The following is a 24793-nucleotide window of genomic DNA, read 5'->3' on the forward strand; positions in this document are numbered from 1 at the left end:
ACCATCTACGATACAGCCTCATAACCGCTACTATATTCAAATTTAAAGGGCTTTGACTTCCGTAACAAGGTACATGGAATTTGAATTACTTTCAACTATAGAGAAGAATTTCCACATTTTAATATGTTAAACTGGAATTATATCCACGTCGGTGAGGGCGAACTCAAAAGAGAGTCTCAAAATACCCATACAAATAATGTTCAAGCGTCAAAATGAAAGCTTCTCCCCTTTCCCCGATTTGGAATAATATTTTCAACCATTATCATCATTTTTATGAACTTTAAAGTTTTTTGACACATATTTATTCTAACTTAAGAACATACACATTTCACATTGACATAATTTTAGCGTTTTAGCACATTCATTCTAATCTGAGGCCCGCACTTCAAATTGACATTACTTGATGATGATGTTATTTAACATTGAACTTTTACAGGTTATGCACAACATTTAATATTTCCTTTATCATAACTTAACAAATGAAATGATGCTTAAACTTCATATACTACAGGTAATATTGTCATAAACCTCATATAATGATCCAACATAATCAACAACGTCAAAAAAATTAATACAATTTTAGTATGACTTAATCTAAAAAATAACACACTTTAAAAAAAGCCTTATTTTAATTAAACACTGAGCAATACAATTCTTCGAACATATATACTATTTAATTTCTCATGACCACCGTACAAAATAAATAAATGAAACACATTCCGCAATGTGCGAAGCATATTTTCTCTTTTAACTGGTTGTATGCTTGAGAAAAATGAAGAAAAAGAGATACAGTGGTAAGCGTTTGCAACCATTCGTTGTTAGTGATCCTCCTTTGCTACACATTTATCAAAATATACATGCACTTTAAAGACAACTAAATAAAATCAAATACAGATATTCACACAAGAATACTTCACAAATTTAAGAAAAGGTAGGGAAAGCAATTTAAATAATTTACAATAAGGGAAAAGCTTGTAAAGGATTAAGAAAAACACGCATTCGTGGAAGAGGTCCTAAAGCAAGTGTACTTTATTCTACAGATGAATCTTAAGATGATGATCTTTCATTTGAGTTTAATCACTTTAAAGAGTTTAAATAATTATTATGTAAGAAGGAATTTAAACACTAGTATGTAAAGCAATTTCTTACAACAATCCCAGACGTGTAAGAGAAAAGAGAAATTACAAAATCTACGGAAAAAACTTCTTTCCACAGCATGCAGCAATAGCAAAATATAAAAGGAATTTTCCTTATCTGTAACACATTACTTGTTCTAAATCTTCAGTTTTTATGACTGTATTCAACTTCTAGGAGCAAGTTGATAAATCTGAATGATTTCGTTTTCTGAAGATTCAGGTTTAGAAATATTGCAATTAAAATTCCGAAAGGTTTCGAACGAGAGTGAAATATGCCATAACCAAGCGAAAGCGATAAACTACTTTTTTGCGTTTTTTATGAATTATCAGATATGTAGCAAAATTATAATGCACTATCAACTCTTTTTTTAATTTATTATGATCACCTGTTTTCCACCACATACACATGTTAGGAAACCTTTTGTGTTAATATACCATATTTTATGAGAAATATTTAAATTTATTTTATTAATTTTAGCATATATTTAATTTATAGTACTGAAAGAAGATAAGGGAATTTTTTTGAAAAATGCCCCTACTTGGACTCAACGGTTAAATGTTCAAAAGAATTTTCTGTACTGAGCACTACAACGAACTGACAACGTAATCTCCTAACTTCTATGTTTAGAAGAATGTTGTGTACTCAGCACTAATACGAACTGACAACTAAATCCTTTAGAAATGCCTGGAAGTCAGTAATCACTTCAGCATTTAACTAGAAATCAAATTTCATAGATTAGCAGCAGTTTGAAAATTAGCCAAGAATTCAACAAAGTTTTATATGCATAAATTACTTTGCTAGTAAGTTACGAACATTTTACTTTGAGCAAAATATAGCAAGAATTTTCAAAACGACTAAGGAATCGTTCTGCTTTACATTTTACTAAAAAACATGATAAAATGACATGTGCCTAAGAATATATCAATGTCACAGAAATTTAATCTAGTACAGTATTATATAATATAAATTCTATTTCCTTTCAAGCTGAATCTCCCAAACACGCAAAAAAGTATTAAATAAACCACTGTAACTTTAATAAAATATGTTCCCAAATCCGTAGAAGGCATTGTAAAAATAAGTAGTAATAGTAAAATAACTGAAATTTTGATGATTAGCAGTTGTAGCAATGTAAAAAAAAAAAGAGATTATATATTCTAAAGGTCCAAAAGGTTATCAATAAGGAATTTTCCTAAAAAAAATATATTTTGAAAGCATAATATTACAGTTATTCGCAAATGAATTTTGGAAAACTGAAAATTTTAAGAAACATGCTCGAAACATTATTTGAGATGAAGGAAATTAAACATAAAAGGATTAAAAATAAAGATGTTCTTGTAAACTTTCTGAAATGAAACGTGGAGAATTTTGGGGAAATATCCGTTAACTTTATACTTACTTACTTGTTTATTAGTAATTCACTGTAATATATAAGATACTTGTAATATAAGATAATATAAGGTATTTAATATATAAGTATTGCATATACAAGATTCAAAATGCATTCGGAAGCGAAAATAGTAAACTTTTCACTATTTGAGAATGAATCAAATTTCACTGTAAATGAAATTTTTAGGAAATGGCCTAAATGCAGAATAATATCTATTTACTCGATTATGATGTTTGAATGTGTTTATTTCGAATAGAAGCTAAATTAATAGTTAAACACTGAATTTGATAAAACTTCATTGAAAAGGCAATAAAGATTTATTAGAAAAAATATTATTTAAATTCTCTAGCTAAGTTAAACTTGACTTCATTCAGGCATTTGCGGGATATGCACGAGTAATAAAAATTAAAAGCAAGACCAGAAGCTGTTAGATCAAGCCAAGTTAATTATATTTTCAGTCGGTTACTTCAAAGGTAATAAAGAAGTAATGTTTGAGTCAAAATACAATCAATATTTAAAAAAAGTATTCTTATCTTCTTTCAATACTTTAAACTAAGAATGTACTAAAATTAAACAAATAAATTTATATTTCTTACAAAATACGATATATTAACATGAAATGTTTCCTAAAAGGTCTATGTAATCGAAAGCAAGGCGATCGTAATAAATTTTTAAAAAGTCCATTGCAATTTTGCTACCTATTTGAGAATTTATAAAAACAACGAAAATATACTTTATCACGTTCGCTTGGCAGCAGTATATTCCATTGTCGTTTAAAACTTTTTTGTTCTTTGAAATGTGTCTGAACCTGGATCTTCAGAAAACGGAATAATTCTAATTTATCAGCTTGCTTCTAAATATAGAATACTGTCAGCGAAAAGGAAGCTTTTTGATTAAATAATGGGTTAAAAAACGGTAATTGTATTTAAAGTTGCAGAATTCATGAAACTGCTTAAGTAAGGTCAAGATTTGTCTCATTCAGAAAACTAGCAGAAAAAAATGCTTATTTCTTATTCATATTTGGCATACTCAGATGCTTACATTTTGCTGGGAATCTGGCACATTCTTCTTCCATTTTATATTTCACTACCACTTTGCCTTGGGAAGAAGATTTCTCGCTTTGAAATCGTTTAGTTTTTTAATCAAAAATTCGTTGAAGTGTTACAAAATATGAAATCGATAATAAAACAAATTTCAAATTCAAATTAGGGCTTCCATATTCTGTGGAAGATTACGTTAGTCAAATTTTGATGGCTCTAGGTACCGTTGTTTTATCACAATGCAAGAAACATTCATACATTTATGAAGATTCTTCATTATTTAATTTCTTCAGATATAATACAGGGCGTTAATATTTGATGGCAACGCTTTGAAAAGTGAAACAGACTTTTAAAGGTTTCAGCGCAAAATCGCAAAACGAAAATAATAGTCCTTCAGGACAAATTGCCCCTTTAGGCTAAATATAAATATATTCCATTTTATATATAACTATAATACTAAATATAAATAAAAATCACTTTTAAATTTCTCACAATGACCAGTTATTCATAAATGTTAAATTAACTAAATTGCGGAGGATATGCTGTTTTTATACACAGTTAAAGAAAATTATCCATCCTTTCATTTAATTTGAGCACATTTCTAACAAGGTAATCAGCAAAGCATAAACCCATTATTCACTTACTGGCATTCCAAAGCTGCTTGTAACGGACGATGTTATATCAGGAATTTCTAACCCTTTTCTTTCATCTACTCGTTTTAAAAGAATGGCTTTCTTTCTGTACCTCTTTGCATTTTTCCCTATAATAATACAGCATATAATATAAGCATAACACAAATATTTACACATAAATAACTTAAGATAGCAAGTACATTAAAAATAAAAAAATAAAAAGTTTCGAAGAAAGAGGTTTATTAAATTTGCATTTTATTATTTTTGTGTTATTACTAATTTTACAAATAAAAACAAATTTTCAAGAACAAAATCACAGATTCTAATTGCCCCAAAACTCGATTTTTATGAATGTGTTTGCTGCGCTTGATGTATTGACCGAATTTTAAATATTTGGCACAAAAGTACTTGATACTTAAATCACATCGTTCAAAAAGATTTAACGTTTTTCATACTTTCTGTAGTAAATTATTAACTTGACTAGAAACTACTTCTAGTAGATAAGAAGAGAAGAAAATGAATAATGTTAGTTCGGTAACAATCTTTTATTTGTAGATATTTCTCTCGAATGTCTTTTTAAATTCAAAAAGTGAAGTTGGCCAATTGTTATTGTTCTGAATAAGACTTGTGCTTGAATATCCTACATCAATAAAATCAACTCATCTTGCATCACGTGCCCGTCAGTAGCCAAATAATAAACTCACTAAACTAGTATTTAAACCTGGGTTCGATTACAGGCGAACCGGATGTTAAATTGGATGTTTAATGTGAAAGTTAAATATTCTACGCTTTATTGAATGGCAGCATGCTGGTGATAGAGATAAGATAGCAAATCAGTTGGTTAGTCATCTTAAAAGCATAACGAAATCTTTGCAAGGGTGAAAGAAGGTGAATGTTATGGATTTTTAAGTACGGATTTCATGGCAAAGGATGGTGGAGTTTTTCCTTTCTTTTTCCGTAATTGAATCAATCTAGAATTTAGTTTCATAAGTCACTTAACAAACTTTTTAAGTCAAACCACATCGTAGCAGTTATGTATCTTGATAAATGTTTCATTTAAATATCAAACGATTAAAATTATAAGAATTTTTGCATTTTTCTCTTAATTCTTTTCTTTTTTTGGGGGGAGCAGAGAATCAGCAGTTTATCTAGTTGTAGAATCAGAATCGCGGTTCCGTGCATAATTCCTTTGGCTGTTTATCGAAAAGACTATAAGAAATATCAACTCGTTTTTCTTTTAATTTTGTACTAAATTATATCTTTCTATTTATTCACTCACTTCCACGATTAATATCTCGGTATCTGCGTTATAATATATTAGATTATAACCGCCCGCTTTGCTGGGCACACTATCTATTTAAATGTGAACCTAGACTTCTTATATGGATGAAATGTCTAATTACGAATTGATAATTAATGTAAATTTTTTTTAAATTTAAAGCCGAGAAATATAGTGCCAGTCAGTGAATCTGTCATACACTGATTTCCCCATCACCATGAGGTACTGCATTTTGGAATGCGTTCCCATTATTTAACGTGGCGGGATCCCCAGTAGGCCTACACCATGAAAAATTGCCAACATAAAATTAAGGTTTATATATATTTAACTGTTATCATACGTTTCATGAAAATAAATGTTATTATCTTTGTTATCAATTTTTTAAATCAATTATAATTATTTGTCCTTGATTTTTTATGTATGGCAATTTTTATAAAAAAGAACAACATTTTTATTTTTTATCACTATCATTTATTTCTCTTAAAAATAAGATTTATTTTCGTGAAACTTATGATAACAGTATTTTAACTTAAATATAAACTTAATTTAACTTAAATATAAATGTTATTATTAATCTTATCATTTAAATTTTGTTTTTATTCGTTGGATAGATGCAAGTTATTTACAAATTTAATAATTTTAAAGTAAATGCATTCATTGGCAATATTGTATTTCATATCTTGTTTCGGCAACAAGAAAAGAAAATTCTGAACTTGGATTTGAAAACCAAATGTATGAGAAATTTCTATTGTATGACAAAAATCCATTTTGGCAAGATTTACGTAAAATCCATTCTTAGTGCAGGTTTATATCGTGGAATGAGTGACCATGCAAAATTTCAAGTCAATCGGGTGTATAGTTTCGGAGATCTCGTGATGAGTCAGTAGTATTTTGCTTATATATGTATAGATTAAGCCAATTTTAAACATTTATGCAGTTTTTCTTTAGAAACTGCTGCTTCTTAACGAAAGATAAAAATTCCCTATTTTCTACTCTTATATGTGCATATATAAAGAGAAAAAGTATATAGAGCTAACATCAAGCTAGAGCGCTGTGCTATCTAATTGACCGCGCAAATTAAAAACGATTGAAATAAATGAAGCAATGAATCGCAATAATGATAATAATAATAAATTAAAAAGTCCTAAAATCAATAATTATATTTTTTAATTTACTCTAGATAGACTTTAAAACATAGTTTTATTAATAAATCTTTTAGTTGTACCTTGACAAACACCAAGGAATAGTAAAAAATTATTTGGAAACTATTATTTAATATTTTATTATTACTGTCTTAGTAGCCCAAAAGGAAACTCGATTTTCCGTCAGATCACTATAAATGATGCGTCGCATTCGAGTCTGTTGCCATTTGGCAAAATTTAAGATATTTATCTTTCAAATTGAATCCGTCTGTTGTGGATTAACAAGCTAAGCTATTTGAAACCAATAGATGCAGTTCTTTAAGAATATTCGGTTCTTACTTTTGAATCGGATTGATTTAAATAATAAAAATGCGTTTAATTCATCATCTATCTAATTAAAAATATTCAATGTTTTCGTGACGTAATGCGAAGAGCGTGATATTTAATAAATAAAGTTATAAACAAAATTTTAATAATAAAACACACACAAAAAAAATTATAAGCATCTTACTAAGAAAACTGAACTTTGATATGATGAACTGAGAAAAGACCGAAAAGAAAAATAGAAAAATGTATGCCCACATTTTAACACTGCATCGGGAATTCAAAACATATGCTGCTATGCTGCTTTTAAAATTTTTATGATTTTACTATTGAATTGAACATGGCGTAAATGCGAAGAAAACGATACTTAATAATAAAGCCACAAAAAAAACTGATGTGTACACCACATGACTTCCTTGTACGGAATATTAAATTATACGCATTTTTTCTAGCATTTCGTTTAAACTTATTGGATTGAATTAAATCTACTTCGCAGACAGCGCATAAACCACAATAGAATAAATGCATTCTTTAAAATCCACTCTATTTATTTACCATAGCGACACACTGGCGCTAGGTTCACTCAACAGTATGATATTTCGTTCATATTATAACTCAGAATGCACAAAATTTATATCATTTAAAGAATTATCTAATCATTGCCACATGTTCTATTCAAATAGAAGCTAGAACGATGTATAAAAGAAATTAGCAAACAAAACAAAAAAGAAACAGTTTTCCACAGACGATTGAGTATTTCTGATTCAATTAATTCAGTTCTTACTTCGCGACAAGGCAAAAATACATAAAAACTCAAAATATCTGTATTAAAATTTACGAAGTAAATCTTAAACACTTACTTCCTCGAAAAAATTCCAGAAAGGATTAAGCAGGATTTAATTCGCAATAATAAATGAAGGCGTTATTTTTGTTGTTGCGAAGCTACGTTTCTCTAGATTGGCAACAAATCCACTAGTCTGCTGTTTCAAATGTAAACAAGCAATGGCCAACATCAAAAAAAATTATTAGGCTTAGCGGCACTTAAACAACTTTAAAATTGTTGATAGTTCTAAAAATATTGCATACAGATTTACTAAAGGCATAAAAACCTTAACCGGAAGATAAGAACAACATAATTCAATCATTTTTAAAGCAAAAAATGTACAATTTACAAAGATATAAGAGTAAAGAAACTGAGATCACTGAGCCGGGTAACAAAGTGGATATATATATAAATATATTTATATACTTTTGGCGCGGCCGATTGCAACCAAAATACGAGGTGCACATCTACATGTTATAGTAGTCCTATATACAAAATTTCAACGTTCCTGAGACTACTCGTTTTTGAGTTATGCGAGATAAGTACATACGTTCGTACAGACGCCACGAAAAATTCTCTTCAGAATTCATTTTAAAGCAGTTTTATAATTTTTTTGGAGGAAAAGCGTCTTTTATTCTGTCTTTACGTGCAGATACCACGAAAAAACATCGTTAAATTTCATTCGATAGCGGTCAAAATGGATATTTTCGTTGAAATACGCTGCCTGAAACTTTTCGCGATTACAATACTTCAGGAGTGATTGCAACAGTAAACTGGTGGACTAGTAGGTCAGCGAGAACGTGAAAAACCTTATCAAACCCTTTCGACCGAACATTAAAATCTGAAACATTTCAGATTTCTTTTTACTGTCTTATTTTGTATTAATTTACTTTTATTTCAGTTTTGTTTTCCACGTTTTTGCTTCAGTTGTTTTTAATTTTTGCATTCTTGTTAGATAATTTACCAATCTTGGTTCATATTGATTCTACATATTTTAGTTCTTTCTTAATTAATACCACAGCAGTTTGCGCGACATTAATAATACTTATTAACTAATTAATCTTCAATTGTTGACGTGTGTGTAAGTATGGAGGAAATAAATTTTGAAAGTTATCCTTACCTGATCAGCTTGAATAAAAAAATCTAAGTCAAAACGCTGACCTTTTACACTGGATTTCAGCCATGCAAATAAAAGAAAAACTAGGGGGGGGGGCTACCGAATCTGACAATTATGCGAATGACGGACGATTCTGAATTTCGTTTCTACCAGAAACTATTGTTTTCTCCAGAGTACTATGTCTTGTGCGTAATCTTCGTGAAGTTTTCAGTTTTTTTCGTCATGTTTGCCTTTTGCAAGACTATTCTTACCGCCTTAAAACATCTCAGTAAAAATTACTTATTTTCTATTTTACCAAATCACTATAAATGCGTCAAAATCACTACAAATGCGATATAATTACCAAAATTCTCTAGACGCATAAAGTTCTTCAGACAACGTTTTTATTCAAGCAGAATCGTTTTATCAATATTAAAAGTCGTGTTTAGCGTTCCTTAGCTTCTTGGTCTTGAGGATATCGAAATCATTAATTTTTGAAGACAATTGATTTGTTTTAAGTCATTAATTAGAAATTAAACCAATAGCTTTAACTTCATAAAATTCGAGAGAACATTTATGTCATAATGAAAGCTCTAATACCTGCATGTGAATACAGAAGGAATCTCTTCTGAAAGTGTCAGGTTCATATTTAATTTACGTTAATTTTAGATAAGTTTTAATTGTTTTAAACCTACCAAACTCTCTTTATTATTATTTAATAAATGTAATAATCTTGATGTAGCTTTGCTGAAGCTGTGTCCATTACCGAAGAATATATGTCAGTTTGGAGATAGCTTGCGCTTCATCCTTTTGTTACATTAAAATCGCCCGTAGTCATATGGTAATAAATCATGTGTAAACTTATGGCGAAAATAAATACTGAAGGTACTAAATTAACCTCGAATCAATAAAATTCAGACTGATAACTATCATGTCCTGTGCACATCGCTGCAACCGTTTCCATAGTGAGGTCAGCAATCTGAAACCTTTATATTAAAAGATGTACTTGGCTGGAAATAAATACACATTAATTTTTTACTCTTTAAAACTCCCTCCTTTCCTTCTCCCGCTTAGGGAAGGGGTTTAATTTTCCTCAAAATTCTTTGCAATACTCACTAGTAACATTATAGGGATACGCTTTGCAATTTCGGATCATCTGAGAGCAGCAAATCACACTGATGTAATTAAAGTCTTGCGGTGGCAGTGCTATTTATCGCTGATTGTTGGAGACATCGGGTTTTCCTCGTATGAAATCCTGACGTTCAACCTGCCGATTCGATCCATGAGCCTGAGTCCATATTACAACGACTAGATCTAAAATGGGTTCCAGAATAGGGGATCAAGTACCTGATATCTGTTGTGCTGAAACAGAATTGCCATAATAGCCTGTCTTCTGCTTACTAAAAGCAATATTACCTTTCTTTTACATTCTCATTTCTATTTGTAGCAGAATTTTATGCAGCTTATATTTTCAAATCAGTTTGAAAGCAAATAGCATGCTACCATTTTTTATTTACTTATACATTATGTTATATTTTATTTCTGTAACTTTATTTATTATTATTATTTGAGTTTTTATTGATTAAATTTCACACCTTTCTAAAACTCCTTTCCGTTATTTTTACCGTTTCAAAACCATTCTTTTCTTTATCTGTCTTTTTGTAGCTTTGCTAGCAGTGGAATACTGTTCAACAAGTAAGGAATGCCAAAATTCCAAATTGGCTCTGTTGTCAAAAAACTGGATTCCTTTTTTATGACTCTATGTGTCATAGGTACCTCCATCCCTCAGTTTGTATTGGAGCATTGTCTGCTGACGCTAGACCCTCACCTTCTTTTTATTTTGATAGTTTCCTGCAACCTAGATTAGGATAAACTGTAAAAATTTTAGAATTTTTAGAGGAATCAGAAAAAAAAAAATAAATAAATAAGATATTGTAACTGAAATGAATGTTATTTATTTTCACTTCATTGTATAATACTCCAGATACGATATGCCTTTTATGAAAGTTTTTAATTTATGAAATATTATTAGGAAACCTTACATAGGCACATCCGATATGCAAAAGAGTGCTTCACGCTTTCTCGGTTTCACGGACGGTATCTAAAAGTACAACTTTTCACGTTGTTGTGAAATTGAACGTTCTTTTGAGAGCTTTCGCAAAACAAATGCAAAAAATGCAGAACAGTCAAGAAGCAATTTTTATAACCTAACAAGGGAAATTTTTAGGCCTTTTTAGCCAAAGTATAACCGGCTACCTAATACCTAATGACGCATATAACATAAAATAATACTATCATTAGTAAAAGTAAAGATGGTATTATAAATGCAGAGCTTATATAAAATAGAAATATTCAGGGCAATTCATATTTCAGAATTAGAGAAACAATGATCACTCGTTGTATGATTAGCAGTATGCGTGGGAAGAGGTACAGAAGAAAGGAAGGTAGACAAAAAACAAGTTAACGGGTATAATCATCGTTTGAAATCGTGTTGCAAGCAGATCACTCAAGTCGTCGATGTCTGCCTGCATGCCCTCGAGGTCGAAAGTCTGTTTTCTCTGCCTGAAAGTGAAAGGTTTGAAAAAACGACTGCATGCTTGATTACTCAAAAAATTCCATCAAAAAATTCCAAATTCAAAAATTACGAGCGCTAAAAACAACTCGAAAGCTTTCCCTTTCAAAAATTGCATTGTTTCCTACAACTAAAATACTTTTCGTCTATAAAAGCGTTTAAAGTTATTTTTCTCATATTTCGCCTTTTTTCATAAAAGAGAAATCGTTTAACATTTTGTTGTTATTGTTTGGCCATTGCTGTGTGTGTTTTCTTGAGCTCTGATTTTCAGCTTGCGGTAATTAATGAATTTTATTTGTGTAAGTGTTCTGCTTTATATTTGTGCAATTTATTTCAAGTTGAAAGAAGTATTGTTAACATTATGGCTCTTGCAAGATTTCGGCATGGTTAAGCCTAGCTTGACGATTTGTTTACTTCTTTGAGTAGTATTACGAAATAAAGGAATGCCAGGATGGACGAAGAAGACGATGATGCGTTTTATAGTGCGCTTAAATGTTGCTATGATAAACTTGAAACGGCTATTGAGTCAAAGTGTAATATGAACCAAAATATTCGTGAAGAGGCAAGGCATGCAATGTGTGAGTTAAAGTGTTTGATTGCTAAGAATTTTGAACGTATTAAGTCGTTGGGTTACCGTGAAGCTTGTAGGGAAAGTCTTAAAGACATTTTCGTAAAACCAACGTATGCTAGTGCTGTGCTGCCATCTTCTGTAAACAATGTGAAACAAAGACCTAATTATGCTAGTGTGGTGGTGCCATTTGATGTTACAAGGATTAATGAAAAGTCCTTGATTTCTTCGGATTGTTGTTTAATTGTAGACTCTGAAAACTGCTCTTCTGAGGATGCTAAGAAAGTTATTAAACTGAAAATTAATCCATTAGAAGCTAAGTTAGGTGTATATACTTTAAAAAATATTGGAAAAGATAAAGTCTTGGTTAAGTGTTTGACAGAAAATGATCGGAATCGACTTCAAGCCGAGATTAATGAAAAGTCTCCGGGATTGAACACGTCCTTGCCAAAAAAGAGGAATCCTGTTTTACTTGTAAAAAATGTGCCAAATGAAATACCTAATGAAGATCTTCTGAAAGTGATTTTTGCACAAAATCCCGAAGTTGTTGAATCTGATGAAAACAGAAGTATATGTAGTGTTTGTTTTACTTTAAAAACCTTCCAGTTCACGAGGCACATTGTGATTGAAACGCACCCTATGGTTCGTAAACGTATTTTGAATCAAGCCAGGTTGAAAATTAATTGGAGTATATGTGAAATTGACAATTTTATTATCATCAATAGATGTTTTAAGTGTCTTAGATACAACCATCGTGCTGATGAATGTCGTGAGCGAACAGCCTGTTTTAACTGTTCTGGAGAACACAAGGCAAAGGATTGTTCGAATAGGAATGCTGTAGCTTGTATAAATTGCATCCGCTTCAATCATAAAACAAATAAAAGCTATAAAAAAGTGAATGTTAATCACAAGCCCTTTTCAGAATGCTGTCCTAGTCATGAATTTATGAGAAAGAACATTAAATCTCGAATTAATTATGGCTAGATTGGCTAGACGCGTTCTAAAGTGTGTGCAGTTAAATCTTCATAAATCCAAATTTGCGACACAACAGCTAATTTTAAATATGGAAGCTGATGATATTGACTGTGCTTTGGTTCAGGAACCTCATTATTACATTTCTTCCAGGATATCCTGGCACTTATAGATTTTATTGTGATCCTAATTCTGACAATGTAAAGGCGGCAATCATCATTTGATCATGTGATCTATCAACATTTCTTGATTATAAAAATACGGATTATAATATGGTCACCTTGGATATTACTGTTGGCTCAACTGTGCTCACTCTTTTTTCATACTATTTTGAACCCTCAAGAAACATTGACTTAGATCTTCATAAAATTAGTCAAGTCTTTTTGTCCAAAAATCTTAATCGACTGGTTTGGTGCATGGACTCTAATGGCAAATCTGAATTATGGTTTAGTCCCTATTCAGACTCTGAGATAAACTGAGTGAATTTATTTCTGCCAACAACCTATTTGTTATTAATGAAGATTATGGACCTACGTTTCAGGCAACTCAAGGTTTTAGTTATATTGATGTTACTGTTATTGGTTCAGATCTTCTCCAGGATGTTTCGAGTTGGCGGCTGTCTGAAAAAGAATCCCTTTCTGATCACATGATGATTGAATTTGAATTTTGTCTCTCTACGTTTTTACGAGACACCTCAAATGTTCCTTTTAAAATCTTCAATACAGGAAAAGCAAATTGGGATCGTTTTCGAAAATTTTGTTCTTCTCGCATCACCCGTTTCATTGATATTCTTAACGACTGTACTGACGATTCTCGCCTAAATATAATCTTGTTGAGAATTTTAGTTTTGTTCTTCTTCAGGCATCTCAAATTTCCATACCTGTTAGGAATCATGGTAAGCACAATGTTCCTTGGTGGTCTGCCGAAATTTTTTGTATGAGAAAGAGGCTTAATGCCTCTAGGCGTAGATTTCAGCGTTGTAAAAATCCGCTTCTTAGAGAACTTTATAAAAGTAAATATCTCGAATATAGAAAAGTTTACAATCTAAAGCTTGCTGATGTTAAATCTCAGTCTTGGAAAACATTTCTTTTGACCATTGATGTTCACAGTATATGGAAAAAGATTTACACGTATGGAGTTAAAAGAGATTTCATGAAAAAAATTGAAATAACTGGTATTTGTCTTTCCACTGGAGAGACAACCAACTCTTTAGAAGAGACGATTACTGCTGTGCTTCAGAAATCTTTCCCCTCGGATCTAGAGGAAAATGGTGATGATTTGCATAAGGAATACCGTCAAGCTGCGCGTACTGCTTATTCTTCTTTTGTAGATCCTATGTTTTTTTGTGATGAAGTTAATACAGTTATTTCTATGCTGGAACCAAATAAATCACCTGGTCCTGACTCTATTTCGAATGAGATTATTAAACAGTTTCATTTAATGTTTCCTCAATTTCTCCATAAACTTTTTAACGTTTGCCTAAATGTTGGCATTTTCCCACGTATTTGGAAACATGCTCAAGTAATTCTTATTCCTAAAGGAAATGAGTCTAGGATTCCTCACCTAGATAACCTTAGATGTATAAGCTTACTTCCTGTTTTAGGTAAGTGCTTGGAAAAACTTTTTATTAACAGAATTTGCTGGTATCTCCGCCATGGAGATCTTCTTTCTGGTAATCAGTATGGTTTTACACCTCAAAAAAGTTCCGAAGACGCTCTTTTACGCTTAAATGAAATTGTTCAGAGAGGAAAAAAGAAAAACTTGCACACTATTTTGGTCTTTTTGGATATTAAGGGCGCCTTCGACTATGCGACTATTCTCAGTCTTCTCAAAAAAGTGGACCTTCCAATGAATATTTTTTCACTTGCTGCTGATTTTTTAAATGATCGGGCGGCCAAACTGCAATTGGGCTCGGCTTCTGCGATCCGTCACCTTGAAAGGGGTTGCCCTCAGGGCTCTGTTTCAGGACCTACGTTTTGGAATATTATTATTAATGATCTCCTATTAAAGCTGAAAAATCTTGCTTGTTGTGATACTATAGCCTTTGCGGATGATGTTTTGTTTTGCTTCCAGAGTAGGGACCTTTCTGCTACTTTTTTACAGGCACAAGAGACTTTAAATTTCGCCTCAAACTGGTCAAAAGGTTTTAAATTAGATTTTAATCCTGATAAAACCAGGGTTATGATTATTGAAAAGCGAAACATCTGTTATGATGCATTTCAGTTATCTCTCGATGGCACCCCTTTGACTGTAGTAAAGCAAATGAAATATCTTGGGGTTTTTCTTGACCGTAAATTTTCTTGGAAACAACACTTATATATCAGAGAAATGTGATAAATTACAGCGTGGATTAAGTCGTATTGCACGCAACACGTACGGTATTAATTACAACGTTCATTCGCTCATTTATATAAAAAAAATTGCACCCTTCATTAGGTATGGCTCTAGAGTCTAAGGTATATTGCTCAAGAAGAAGATAAATTATAGATATTTACGACGTGTTCAAAGGCGGATACTTCTTCGGGTCATATGTAGATATCGTACCGTAAGCAAAATTGATGGCAAGGTTGGTCTCGCATTTGTTGTCTTCAAAAATGGTCTTAAATTTGAACACTTTCAATTTAGAATCAGAGATGAATGTACCGTTTTCATAGCTGAACTTTTGTGCTTAAACTTCGCCGTCAAATGGGTCTCTAAACAAAACAGTGCTGTTTCAGACTATCTGATTTGTACTGATTCCCTTTCATCCTTGGAGATCTTAAAATGTACGTCTTCTAATAATATCATTATCGAGATTCAAAAAGAATTTAAAAAATTTAAAGGATAAAAATATTTCGGTTTCATTTTCATTTGTTCGTGGTCATACAGGTGTTGTTGGGAACGAACGAGCCGATTTCCTTGCTAAGACTGCGACTAAGCGGGAAATTGACACTTTTGGTCAATATCCCTAATTCCTTTTATAAGAAGGTCATGTATGAAAGCATTGTGGAGTCGTGGAATCACGAATTCATTAATTCAAATAAAGGGAGTCTAACTAGGAGATTTTTCTCTTCTATTAAAATGAGATTGTCATGTCATCATTTCTTCACAAATTACAAATTAACCCAGTTTCTTACTGGACATGGGAATTTTAAGAGTTATTTGAACAGATTTAAGTTGAGTCCTGAGTCTGTATGTGACTGTGGCCTCGGCGGCGAGGAGAATGTTAAACATGTGCTTCTTCTATGTCCTAAATATGAGAGCGAAAGAAAAGTCTTGAATCTGGGACTGAAAAATTTTAATATTAACTGGCCTCCAGAGTTTTACCAATTTATTTCCGAGAGAAGTGCTTTTGACACTTTTTGTCAATTCATTGTAAAACTTTGTAATCATCCTTAATTTTATTTCAGTTTTATTTTCTGTTTATTTTGTATTGTGTTTCATACTTACTTCTGTAAACCCCATGTGATACTATGTGATACATGGGGAATTTGTTGTGTTTCTTTAAAAAAATAAAATTATTCTTATTTGCGAAGAAGAGTTTTTCTCTCTCAAGATAACTCAAAAGCATCAACAAAACTAGCATTTAATGTTTGTATTTAACGTTTACAGAAATAGCAACTAACAGAAGGTTTTCGTCTGCATGTAACGACGAATCCTATGCTTGACCCTATTGAAGTCAAAAAATCTTTTCTGTCAAGCCAATTTTAAACTAGCATTCATTCTTCGAGATTTTTTTTCTTTATATCGAAATGAATCTCTTCACATTGGTATCAGACAAAAAATTAGTAAAAGTTTTGGCGTATTTGGAGTTTTTCCACCTGCCCATGATTCGTACCATTGTACTTACCTTCGAAATATTCTCAACCATGAAATTCCTAGGAAATATTCTCAACCATGAAGTTCCTACCAAACTATGTTCTCTAGACTCGTCAATGATCTTCTCAAGTGTCTCAGATTCTCAAACTGAATCGCCATCTTGAAGGTTTTCATATTTGCAATAAATGAAATTTTGAACGAACCAGCTCTTGTCATTTTCTGTCTTATGCTTAATTTACTACACAAGAGTTCCTCACCGACCCTTTTCTTATTTTTTCAATTTTTTTCAGAATTAACGAAATCAGGGACTCAGAGAGTTTACACTCCTTGGTATTAGTAACAACAAACAACACAGCAGATCATTATAGGATCTGTAAAGATATTGGACAATCTGCCATAAAACAATTACAAATTCCGTAATTTTTACTCCCAAAATACTCACTATATATCAAGAGCTCCAAGGACAAAACTATTTGAAAATATGCGCTAGATTATATAACGTCGTATGAAGATAATTAATTATATTAAAATTATACAGACAAAATGTGGATACTTTTAAAGTAGTGGATTCAATAAAGATTGGTGAAAAGTAATGCGCTTATTGTAGGAGCGGAAACTTTTACATATATTTATGTCTATGTTCCAATGTACTCCTAAGATTCGTATGAAATCCATTCAATCTTAGAATAGCCCAAGACTGATAAATTCTGAATGTGATATCTTTGTGCTGAGCTTCCTACATTATACATATATAGAGTTGGTCATAGTATATTAACCTTAAATATTATATAAGTTAGTTATAAAATCTAAAAAATGGGAAGAATTAATGCAACTTAGGTAACATTTTTTATGATGAAACAACGAATTTATATAATCTGAGAAATAATAATTGTGAAAACTGAATATTATATAGTTTACGAAATAGAATTAAAATATTTTAAGATTCTATTTAATTTTATACTTATAAGACGCATATAACCGACTTTATACATTAATTCAATTAACTGCTAGAATTATGAAAAATAAAAAATATCCTTTACTCACTGTTCAATCTTTAGTAATATACTGTTTAGCAAAGAAGAAAGAACAATAAATAATAAATGCTCATGTAAAAAATCTGCTGAACAATCAAGTAACTCCAAAAGATAACAAATTATGACATGAAACAAACAGCGAACTACGTAGTTATTGTTTAAATCCTTTTTAAAGTAAGAATTCTCACATTAGGTTCCAAAAATTTAAGACTATTAGCAGATGAAAATTCACGACGTTTGAATTCAAGCCGTGAATCCACTTCTAAGCACTGACGTTGACGATATTATTATCCACAAAACTGCATGCCTTCCAAGTGGAATTTAAGCCTGGAGCTCGGCAATGATGTAGGGAACCCACTTTTCTCTGAGGTCGCTATAGACTTTAAAAATGTTTTTTTTTTTTTTTTTTTTTTTTTTTTTTTTTTTTTTTTTTCTGTGCAATGGTATCTACATCCTCAAGACTGACTGAAAGCATCGACATGAGCTCTTTAATAGTGATGTGCCAGTTCTCGCGAATAACTGCATTCATACGATCAATGTTTATAAGGAGATTTTGTGTGTTTATTTAATTGAATATGGTAAAGGGCTGGCAAAGGCAAGCTTTTGTGCAGAATTTTCCAGGAAGAATAGGTATATTAAACTTTTTATATAAAACTTAAGGATTTTATATAAAGCTCATATTTATATTAAACTTAAGGAAAACCACAAAAATGCACTGGTAAGCTGTAGGGAAGCTCGTTCAGCCCTTTGTTAAATTTGCATCTAATCTGCCAGTCCTAAGCCTGGAGGAAAGCTTTCGAAAGTCTTTGAAACTCAGAAATATCTTTTAAGTAATTTCTCAGCGTCACAAATGTTATTCGACAGCTAAAATCAAAATAAAAGAGAATGAAAGAAGTTAAATGTTTGATGGACGCCTAGGTTTTTGCTTAAATCCGAGCTTCCCTTCTTCTAACATCTTCGTCTCCCGCCCCTCGCTTGGTAATTTACGACTTGACCGCAAATGATCAATATAACCCAAACTAAGAAGGTTAGAATAGACTAGATTAGGTTATTATAACCTCTTTCACCCAAACCTTGCGAGAAACGCGGCGAATGTCGTGAAGGAGTACGAGCACACAAATCGCCGAAATCGGACATCCGACGTAGCTAGTGGTTCTTGAGGTATCAACCTAGAGGTAGAAGTTTTGACCTCTAGGTTGGCGCTGTGCTCTGAGGCCTTTGGCTGGAAATAGAAGAATAAGCACTCTTGCGCGACTTAGATTAGTATCTAAGTAAAACAAATATGAAAATTTTATTTGCTCTATGGAAAATGCTTAATAAAGTTGAAACTTAATAAACATAGATGAAGTAAATTATATATCAAGAAATAGTATTCTTGCGATGAGGACTTGAAAATTATTTGCTAAGTTTAAATGCGCTAATGCTAGAATAATGAAAATGCGTTGAGAGTAATAATATGGGTTGATAAGGTACACGAAGTCCTATTACCGTTTTGGAGAATTCAAAACAAAAAACCTAATACTTTGCTAATTTTAAATCACATTCTTTAGTCTAATATCTGTTGCTTTGATGAGATTTATTAACTATGAGCAGGGAGAAAAACGAGATTATTGCACTTTTGGGTCTGCGTTGGCGAAGTTTAATATGAAGGGTAGTACGTCAAAGCGCCGAAAACCCCTCCGCGCGCTTAAATCCCCTTCACAATCACAGCTGCGCAGGCATGCACGCATTTCACTCTGAAAATTTGCATTATTCTTCGGTGGCATAATTAGTACCTTTGGTTCAATACTTTTCGTAAAAATAGACATAACTTGAAAATTCTCTTAATTTTACACACGAATGACGGAAGATGAGATACAAAAGATGAGATAAAATTAAGCAAATACATAAACGGACAAACCATTGCCAAATATGCGGTACTATTAATTTTAATGGCTCTATTGTTTGATAGCAGTGTGACTGAATCAACAGCATATTTTTAAAGAATATTTTAAAATTTGTCAATCATGACAAGGTTAATAGAAAAGAAACTAACCAATTTCAAAAGTAAGTCGGTGACATTAATTCATGAGAGAGGAGAGAGGACTAATATTAGATGCCAAAATATGAGGTAAGAAGACATATCAAAAATATTCCACTAATTAAAAAATAATTTATACAAATAAATTATTGAACAATTTTAATAAGCTTGTTTTAACTTTTCAGATGACGAATGCACTACAAGTTCTGATTGTGATGTAAGCAAAGGGATGTGTTGCCAAACACTTCGACGACATAGGATGGCACCGAGGAAACTTTGCCACTACTTTAAAGACCCCATGAGCTGCATTGGTACAGTTGCCACACGTATGAAGCCAGTATATTTCATCGATAAATCGTACTTCAGACCTCGACTTGGATAAACTCTAGACGAAAAGCAGAATGGAATTGCGTGCTTGGTATTGGTGAGAAATGCTGACCCTACTCATCATATGTAACTGAAAAATTAATTAGAACCATTTTATGATTATTTAAGCATGCATCTCTGAAATCAAACTAGTTGTTTGAGATAAACTTTGGAATTAACAATAGTTGTAATGATTTAAATTTCTTGGAAAATAAAATTCAAATTAAATTCTCGCATTTTCAAAAAACTAAAAATGATCAATAATGTTAGTAAAATTTTATATAAGTTACATTTATTTTGCTTAAGATAGAGAAAAGGACTTTAAATTCTACACTCCATGATTTAAACGCAATAGAAAAATCCAAATATCCAGATTATCTGGGATCTTAACACTTTCGGATACGCGAAAAATCCGGATAATTGGCTATCTCCCTTTCCCCTCCCTGTAGGTAAATCAAGTTTATGTAGTTAAAATAAATAAGTAAATAAATAAAATATTCCTTTCTGAGAAACAAGCTACAAGACACAGAGTTTTTCAATAATCTGAAATATTATTTTCTCCTTTTTTTTCCCCCATTTAATGAAAATTAAATTAATTGGACTAACTTGCAAACTTCATGAGAGTAAAAATCAGAAATTTGTAAAAAATATTCAGAAAAAAGGACGAAATGGATTTTACAGAGAAAACGTGACACATATCTGAATATTTTGAAACTACAGAGGGGGAAATACTTATCATCAAAAGAGGGAAATTAGGCAAATAAAAATAATTTCAACATATTTACAGTAGCTTTTTTTGTACCTGTTAGAAGGTAATTTAAAAGTTGTTCTTTATAACATTTAGCACTTTATTTAAATTTCAGAATTAAGGTACAGTAGAACTCCAGTTATCCAAATCAATTGGGACCGGACCCATAATCAAAAATTCGGATTTCCCCTCCCCCCGGAAGAAAGATTCTAAGTACACCTTAATTAATTACTGTATGTTGAAAATGAAAGAAAAAAAACTATTTTTAGAGAAAATGAGATTTCAATTGATTGAAATGAAAAGGAAACACTTTTATGTACATGTTATATAGCGTATTAAACAGTACTTACAAGCGCTGAAAGTCATTGCTTGCTGAACATCTGAGTCAAAGTAAGCTGTTTGACTGTCTTCATCCGTTTTCGGGCAGCCAAGTCGCGCATCCGTTTGACAATGAGAAGTTACATGCGGTCATACTCGAGCTGACGTTCCATCCGCTTCAACAAAGTTTCAAGCAAACACTTCGTCAGCTGATGGTCCCGTGTCTGCTTCATTTTCGAAATTAAAAGGTCATCTTCCTTTTCACTTTCTTTTCTCACGCTTTCAATAAATTCACCATTATTTAGAATTTGAAACTCAGGGTCTGACGAATTACACAGCATCCATTCCGCCGTTTTCTCAGCACTAACTTTCTGAACATCCAGCAATTTTTAAATAAATTTTTCTTAATTTCTCAAGTGGCACGTCATTTTCATCTTCTCCTGTGACTTCCCTTTCCTTTTCTTGAGCTCCTTTTTCATTTTCCTTCTCTTTTTCAGTTGATTCTAAAAAATTTTGAAAACGATTCGGATTAACAGCGATTCATATAGTCGGAGTTCGGATAATTGGAGTTATACTGTATTCCAAAATTGCCGAAATGAAAAGGGAAGATGTATTTAAACTTAGAAAAAAAATAAAACTGTTTCATTTTAATGCTATTTCTACATTAAAAATTTTAATTTTAATGTAGGATAGTTATTTTAATGATATTATGATAATATAATTATATTTGTTAAAAATGTCGTCATAAAACTGGCAATCATAGAACACAAGTTGGTCTTTAAACTGAAACATTTTACGCACAGTTTTGTCTTCAAACAGCAAAAATATAAGTTGTTAATTTGGCGACGAACAACATAAGTATTCACATTCTAAAAAAGAAATAACTTCAGAATTAAGGAAAAAGCAACCTTAGATAAGCATAGATTTTATTAACTATTAATTTAGGAGTTAAGTATTGATTAAATATTTTCGCAAAACTATTGATTTCAAAGTTACGTATTGATTAAACATTTTCGCAAAATTATTGATTTCGAAGACGATTAGACATAAATCCTTTTTCTGCAGAAAGAAAAAAAAATTGCAGAAATGGCAGGAAAACGAAAGCAATGGGCGAACGATTGTAGCCACATCTGAGGAGGAAAATGTAAAAAAATTAATATTAGAATTCTAAATGAATAAAGAGGAAGAACTTGGTTCGAACTAATGTCATTAACTAAAAAAGAATAAATCTTTCATTTTTGGAAACGGGGGCGAGTTGTCCTTTTAAAGAAGAGGTAACTATGATTGATCGACGTCAAAATGAATAGAGTTTTATTCAAAATCTACAGTAAACTAAGTTTGCTTTTTTACCTAACTTTAAACTTTACATTGGCGTGTTTCTCTCCTAATTTAAGGCAAGAGCTTGTTTTTATTAATACAGCAGATGTTTTGAAAGGGTATCCCGAATGTGTCGTAACAATATACGTAACTAACAAATCTCTCCTGGCCCAGTATTTGGCGCTTTTTATGTAAAAAATTACAAGATTTGAGAAAAATGAATTCTTAATGTAAGATTCTAAAATTAGTTGCTATCATAAATTAGGGCAGTTATCATAAAAATTAAGAAACATTCATTACAGTTGGCAGTTATATTATAATATATATTTTTATTAACGTAAATTAATACAACACATATTATTAAATTGAGCTTATAGTTTGTAGCAAATTCAGTACTTAAATGGGAAGGAAAAAAAAAAAAAAAAAAAAACCTTAAATGGTTTTTAACACCAAATCATTGTTAAAAATAGATCTTCATATACACAAGCTTTCTGAGCACTTCAATTGAAAAGGGCTTACAGTTTGGGCAAAATGCCAAGGCGGGTTGCACTTTCCATGTTTAAGACAGCACGAATAAAAAACCGGCAATATACACTGGTGTGTAAAAATTAAGGACGAGACGGTTTTTTCAATATAACTTTGTACAAAAGCTTTCCAAATCAACACATTTAATACCGTAAGATCCCCAATACGTAAGAACATGAGTAATGTAAGCAACACTTACTAAAAGAGAAATCAGAGGGATAAAAAGAAGCTTTATTGAAAAAGTAGCATGGAGCGCAAAGCGACTGAAGGCCGAAACATCTCTGTGATGGGTGTCCAGCAAGAAACATCCGGTCTTTAATAGGGAACATGATCTCCCCTGACTGCTAGGCAGGTTTCATAGCGATTGCCCATGCTGAGAATGAGGGTGTCAATGAGTTGTTGAGGCATTGCTGCCCATTCGTCTTGCAGCGCCAATCGAAGCTCCGGAATCGTTACTGGTGGTATGGTACGAGCTGCCAAGTGTCCGCCTAGAAAATCCCATACATGCTCGATGGGCTTGAGATCCGGAGATCGTGCCGGCCAATTCATACGTTCAATATCCTCACTCTCTAAGAGCTGTTCGGCAGCTACTGTGCGATGACATGGTGCATTGTCGTCCATGAAAAGGAACTGCGGACCCATAGCGCCTCTAAAAAGACGCACATATGGAAGAAGAATCTCTTTACAATAACGGGTCCCGTTGACTGAACCTGCGTCGAAGATGTGAAGGTCTGTACGACTACCAAGCATGATGCCTCCCCAAACGAGAACACCGCCACCTCCATACCTGTCCCTTTCAATGATGTTCGAGGGATAATTGCGGCTTCCCCGCTCTCTCCAGATGAGTATGCGATGAGAATCACTACTCAGACTGAATCTACTCTCATCTGTAGAGTACTCGTCCCCATTCATTGTCTCTCCAATTCTGGTGTTCCCGGCACAACAGAGAACGCCTTCTCCGATGGGCAGGCGTTAGAGGTACACACCGTACAGGGCGTCATGCAAACAGACCACCACCGTGCAGTCTTCTGGCCATGGTAAAACGCGATATCAGTCGACCAGTCGCCTGTGTCGTGTGTCTAGCGATTTCTCCCGCTGTCTGCCGCCTGTTTCTTCTGGCCTGTAAGGCAATATACCGGTCATCTGCAGGTGTGGTTCCTCGTGAACGACCACTACTAAACCCCCGGATAGCTGTTCCTGTAGTTTGAAATTGTCTCGAAAGTCGTGAAACGATGCTATGAGCAATTCCGAACTCTGCAGCCACACTTGTCACACTGCGGCCTTACTCCAACTTCCCAATGATTCGACCTTGGGTAAAAGCATCCAGATGATCTTACACCGACAACATGCTTTATACTACCCAGACACTCCCCCATTACGTCTACCTGCATATCTGCGCATGTGCTACCGTACGTCACTTTACTTAATCTCCTGATTGGTCTTTCTGTCCGATCTGCCTCTTCGTTCAGCTGATATGCTAATTTTTCAACTTCGTCCTTAATTTTTGCACACCAGTGTATGTTTAGCAACGAGCATTCGGATGAAGCATGTAATTTCAAAATAGTATTCTTTTAAATCTTCTCTTTGTGTACTTTTCAGTGTTTCTTGATTAGACAAAATTGCGAAGTTTAAAATGTGAGATTGTGGTTACATAGAAATTGTATTCAATTAATATGAAATAGACAGAGTTATTAT

At 32.4% G+C, this 24793-nt stretch overlaps 1 protein-coding gene across 2 annotated transcripts in view; it reads left to right on the top strand.

Annotated features, from left to right (window-relative positions):
• The window catches only part of spab (space blanket), a 95052-nt gene extending 74634 nt beyond the window's left edge, over window positions 1-20418 (top strand). Inside the window, exon 4 of one of the 2 annotated variants that reach the window (XM_085818838.1) lies at window positions 20010-20418. In XM_085818838.1, the coding sequence (XP_085674964.1) occupies window positions 20010-20206 (197 nt within the window). In that variant the 3' untranslated portion in view covers window positions 20207-20418. Of the gene's footprint in view, window positions 1-10525; window positions 10803-20009 lie in introns of those variants that run through there. The other variant, XM_085818839.1, reaches the window with a different exon arrangement.
• The last annotated feature ends 4375 nt before the right edge of the window (window positions 20419-24793 follow it).

Source organism: Stegodyphus dumicola, chromosome 6 (genome assembly GCF_044657685.1).
Source record: "Stegodyphus dumicola isolate Sdum_Otavi_A_Nest chromosome 6, ASM4465768v1".
In the NCBI taxonomy this organism is placed as follows: domain Eukaryota; kingdom Metazoa; phylum Arthropoda; class Arachnida; order Araneae; family Eresidae; genus Stegodyphus; species Stegodyphus dumicola.